We start from the raw sequence: 4806 nt of genomic DNA, 5'->3' as shown, positions 1-4806 counted from the left end.
TTATTGATGGCCTGCCAGGACCTCGTCTTCGTCCAGCAGCCTCAGAAGCATCTCCCTCAGCTCGAACGGCACCATCTCCTCCTCATCGTTGTTGAAGGAGTCTGTGCTCTCCTGCTCCTCAAAGATGTTCCACAGCGGAGTCCTGGAGTTCTGCTGGACACACACACACACACACACACACACACACACACACACACACACACACACACACACACACACACACACACACACACACACACACACACACACACACACACACACACACACACACACACACACACACACACATCAGCCTTCATCCAGTGATGCAGGTTTGCATAAATCAGACTCCAAATGTCTCCAAACGATGGTTTCCACTGATCAGTGCTTCCACTCAGCCAGCAGAGGGCGCTGCTGTGGAGATGCTGCTGTTCTTGGCAGACCTTCAACAGAACCAGTGGACTGGTGGCCCCTTACCCTGTTCCTGTCATTGGATCCAGGCTGTCGGCGTGGGGGCTGGGCCTCCTCCAGTCGTCCACCAGGAAAGGCGTGTTTATAGAAGCAGATGGCGCCAAAGGGACATGTGCCACGCCCCTCATCAAAGTAGCGACACGGCTTGTTCCTGAAGGAGACCGAGAAGACTGTCAGGGATTCAGACACATCAGACAACACCCACTCCACAGCCCAGATGTTCTCCTGCAGATCTACTAGTATAGCCCCACACACTAATGTAGCCCCACCCCTTACCCGTTTCTAGTCCGGCCCACTTACCGCATGCCGTCCTTGTATTTCTGGATGAGCTTCTGCTTGTCGTCCTCATCTTCCACCCAGAGCTCACTCGGGATGACAAAGTTGGATGTTATTCCACACTTGGGGCAGCAACTGGAAATAAGTAGAAAAATGGTTTTACCATCTGAAAATGGGAACGTTCAGGAAGAAGCTCCTCTGAAGGAGATTAAAAACAGTTTCAGTAGATGTTTGGTGAGAAAAGGTGAATTAAAAAATGTTTCTGGTTGGTTTACAGAAGATTAATCAATGTGATGGAACACTTATCGCTACAACCTCATTCAAAGTACCTCTGAAACATATTTAGATAACATTTTTGATGCTTTCATGAAGAAAGAAGATGAATAAATATTTGTTATCCAAAGCTGTTAAAGTCGATCCACTGGACGTTAAGAAAGTTCTTGAAGACGTTTCATCTCTCATCCAAGAGTCTTGTTCAGTTCTGAAGGTGGCTGGTGTTGTCCAGCTTATTTACCCTGTGGGGTGTGGTCAGTGCTATGCACATTCAGACGACCGTCGTTGAAACCCGTCTGGCCCCTCAACAATTGTTGGGTGTGTCAAAGGGGGGTCGTTGAAATACAAGTTTCACCTTTGTATACTAATGACCCTCATTAGTATACAAAGGTGAAACACAAATTTCAACGACCCCCCACCCCACTACCCATCACACACTGACGACTCACTTGGTGATATCGCACATGGCCCTCCTCCACGTCCTGATGCACTTCAGGCAGTAGCAGTGGCTGCAGTTGACCAGGATGCCGAAGCGCCGCTCACTGGGGTTGGCCTTCTCCAACACCACTTCAATGCACATACGACACATCATGTACTCGCTGCGCTGGATGGCGAACGAGAGCTCCATGTCCTTCTCGTGGGCCTCCATGCACGCCTGTGGACAGGTGCAGGAAGTGTGTGTATGTTACCACCATGTCAAAGGAGTGTGTGTGACAGCTCGTGTAGTGTGTGAGCAGGTCGTTACCTTGGTGTGCTCTGAGCGCTGACTGATGTCGGTGGGGTGGAGCACCTGGAGCTCACACATGTTACAAACGTCGCCATGGAGATAGGCACAGTTGATTCCACAGCGGCACTTTCCAATAGCGGCATAGAAGCAAAGCTGCTTCCTCAGCTCCTTGTTCTCAGGATCAGCTGCAGACGACCCACAACATCAAAATATCAATATACTGTTACCATGGTACCCACACGCCTACAACCTGATCGGACTACAGTTTCCTTCAACTGTTTGTAATCTCAGATGACACAAGTTCACAGTTGTCCACTTGCTTGTCAATGGGTGAACAAAACAACAGTTTAACCAAATACCAAAATGAACAACAGCCCAACCCCCACGTAAGAAAATATCCGCAGCCCTAAGTCTCCTCACAAGGGGACGTAGGTGGGATCTAGTGCTTCTCCCCAACACACCACGCGGATCACTCACCCCGTCCACAGTACGGCTGTCCTGAAACAAAATCGGCCGCGTTGAACCAGTCTTGAACCCATGAGCTGGGTGTTGACCCACTGGGATCCAGTTCTGATGGGTCGAGCAGGGAAGTGGGGGGAGGCATCAGTGTCTGGGGGGTCGGCCTCTCCTCGCTTTTGGGTAGTTTGTAGTGTTCAAACCTGAGGACACACAAGTTACCATGTTATAACGGGAAGGTTTGGAGATAGAAACCCATTAGTCCCCCACACATATCAACAGAAAGTTGGGTGATAGAAACCCACCGTATTCCCCCCACCCCTCACATATAAACAAAAGGTAGAGGGATGGAAACCCATTACCCTCCCTACATACAAACAGAACAGGGAAAAAACATCAACCGTTTTACCAAAAGAGCCTAAAAGAGCTACATAGATCTGAAACTGCTGCTCCACACCACTGGTGTGAGGGTCAGTATGAACACAAAGCATTTTGGGATTTTTAATTAATGGTGAGAACATTTTAGAAACCTTTCCCCGCTTCACCTTAAATTCTGTGCCCAGTGCTCCTCGTCTTGGTTTCATACCATTTAGTTATAAGAAGTCAGGACCAAACATATCCATGAGCACAGTAGACAGTGCTGGGATGACAAAGATTACTCTAAAAATCTTCCAGCAATAACACAACAATAGAGTCAGTACTAACAGTGTGAAGATGCTACTGCTAACTGCTAACCCATCTGTTCCAAAAGACACTTCAATGAATGAGCAGGACGCTAAGACTCATAGGAAACACACTCTGATCTGTTGAGCCTAAGTAGTCTGGATTGGACTTCATCCTCCAACATAAAGATGACCATGACTCCAAACTAAAGCACTGAGTCAGAGTAAACTGTGTGGAGTCCTCCAGGTAAAGGCAGGTCAAGAAGAGCAAAGCAGAATGAGGAGAACTTACTTCAGGCTGGGCACAATGGACAATGGCTGACAAAACCAGTTCCAACCTCACCCACTGCTGACATCTACTGGGCAGAGGTTCAACCAGAGACACCCTCCGCTGACCCTGGTGGGTGTTCCGTGTATGCCATGTGGAAGCCTCGGATTCAGTCCATTGGATTCAGTCCATCCAGGCATTTGATCGTGTCCCTCATGGTATCTTGTGGGGAGTGCTTTGAGAGTATGGGGCCCTTTGCAGAGGGCTCTACGGTCCCTGTATGACCGAAGACAGAGCTGGATTTGCATTGCCGGCAGTAAGTCAGACCTGTTCCAGGTGCACGTTGAACTCCAGCAGAGCTGCCCTCTATCACCGGTTCTGTTCATGATCTTTGTTGACAGAATTTCTAGGCACAGCCAGGATACGGAGGGAGTCCGGTTTGGGGACCAAAGGATTTCATCCCTGCTTTTTGCAGACCTCATCAAACCTGGACCTTCAGCGTGCACTGGGACGGTTTGCAGCTGAGTGTGACGCGAGTGGGAGAGTCTTTGCCCCAAGTGGAGGAGTTTAAGTATCTTGGGGTCTTGTTCACAAGTGAGGGAAGGATGGAACGTGAGACTGACAGACAGATCGGTGCAGCTTCTGCAGTGATGAGGTCGCTTTATAGGTCTCTCGTGGGGAAGAAGGATCTGAGTCGCAAGACGAAGCTCTCGTTTTACCGGTCAATTGACGTTCCTACTGCGTTCGCGGATACAAGCGGCTAAAATTTTTTTCCACCGTAAAGTGGCTGGGTGCACCCTTAGAGATGGGGTGAGGAGCTCATTCACCAGGGAGGAGCTCGGAGTAGAGCCGCTTGTCCTCCACCTCAAACGAACCAGAATATTTGTAGGGTGACAAAAGTTAAAACAACGCGATCAGTTCATAAGCCTCCGGGCCCCTGCGTAAAGTCTTCTCCAGCGCATCCCAAAGATTCTCACCAGGGTTAAGGTCTGGGCTCCTCGGGGGCCGATCTGGGATCAAAAACGATGTCCCATGGTCCCTGAAGCCCTCTGTAAAGAAATGAGCCGAATAAATCCTGACATAGCCGCCTTGGAATATGAGTGAGTCTTCAGGAAAGAAAAATCCATAGATGGACAGATGTGGTCATTCAGTGGGTCTGCAGATGACGTCATTTGATGGGTACATGATGTTGCTGCACCTCGAGTTGAACCTATCATAACACCGTCCCTCAGTGCGGGGCCTTTTTAGTCAATTTACATTAAAGGCTGCCGTGACCCGGATTCGAACCGGGGTTGCTGCGGCCACAACGCAGAGTACTAACCTCTATACGATCACGGCCGATGAAAAAACAAAAACTGGAAAACAGTTAAAAAATCAAGGAGTGAGAAAAATACACACCACCAAGTAACACCGCAGCAACCACTTTGTTGTGGTTTCTGCAGCCACAACACAGAGTACTAACCACTATACAACCACGGCTGACGAATAAAGAAGACAGAAACCCACGTGGATCTGGACCCATCAGACCACGTGACCATTGCTCCAGAGTCCAGTCTACACGTTCCAGAACAAACTGAAGACCCCCTTTTTTAGTTCAGCCTCCTTCATGAGTGTTTTTCTTTTGAATAATCAGCTGTAAATTCACTTTGTTATCCTTGTTTTTTAGCATGGAAATGCTTTACTCTCACAATATT

General features: G+C 48.7%; 1 protein-coding gene and 1 non-coding gene across 2 annotated transcripts; both read right to left on the bottom strand.

The window, feature by feature from the left end:
- Positions 1-2673, bottom strand: LOC137589701 (probable E3 ubiquitin-protein ligase makorin-1). The gene is made up of 8 exons (XM_068307555.1): positions 2614-2673; positions 2545-2549; positions 2204-2385; positions 1745-1911; positions 1449-1654; positions 751-861; positions 457-601; positions 1-153 (listed from the first exon to the last, which is right to left on the bottom strand). Exons 1-8 carry the CDS (start codon positions 2671-2673, stop codon positions 1-3), a joined length of 1029 nt encoding a protein of 342 aa, XP_068163656.1.
- Positions 2674-4378: 1705 nt separating this feature from the next.
- On the bottom strand, positions 4379-4450 carry trnah-gug (transfer RNA histidin (anticodon GUG)). The gene has a single exon. It is a non-coding gene; the product is annotated as a tRNA-His (tRNA).
- Between the last annotated feature and the right edge of the window lie 356 nt (positions 4451-4806).

This window comes from Antennarius striatus, chromosome 22, assembly GCF_040054535.1.
Source record: "Antennarius striatus isolate MH-2024 chromosome 22, ASM4005453v1, whole genome shotgun sequence".
NCBI classification, from domain to species: Eukaryota; Metazoa; Chordata; class Actinopteri; order Lophiiformes; family Antennariidae; genus Antennarius; species Antennarius striatus.
Note: the sequence above shows the minus strand (reverse complement) of the source record. Positions and strands in the feature narration are given on the sequence as shown.

Coding starts and splice junctions, on each gene's coding strand:
- LOC137589701 (XM_068307555.1), bottom strand. CDS start 2,673: ATGCTTTGTGTTCATACTGACCCTCACACCAGTGGTGTGGAGCAGCAG. Junction 1,655..1,744: donor AGCGCTCAGAGCACACCAAG/GTAACGACCTGC, acceptor ACCTGTCCACAG/GCGTGCATGGAGGCCCACGA. Junction 862..1,448: donor GCCATGTGCGATATCACCAA/GTGAGTCGTCAG, acceptor ACTTATTTCCAG/TTGCTGCCCCAAGTGTGGAA.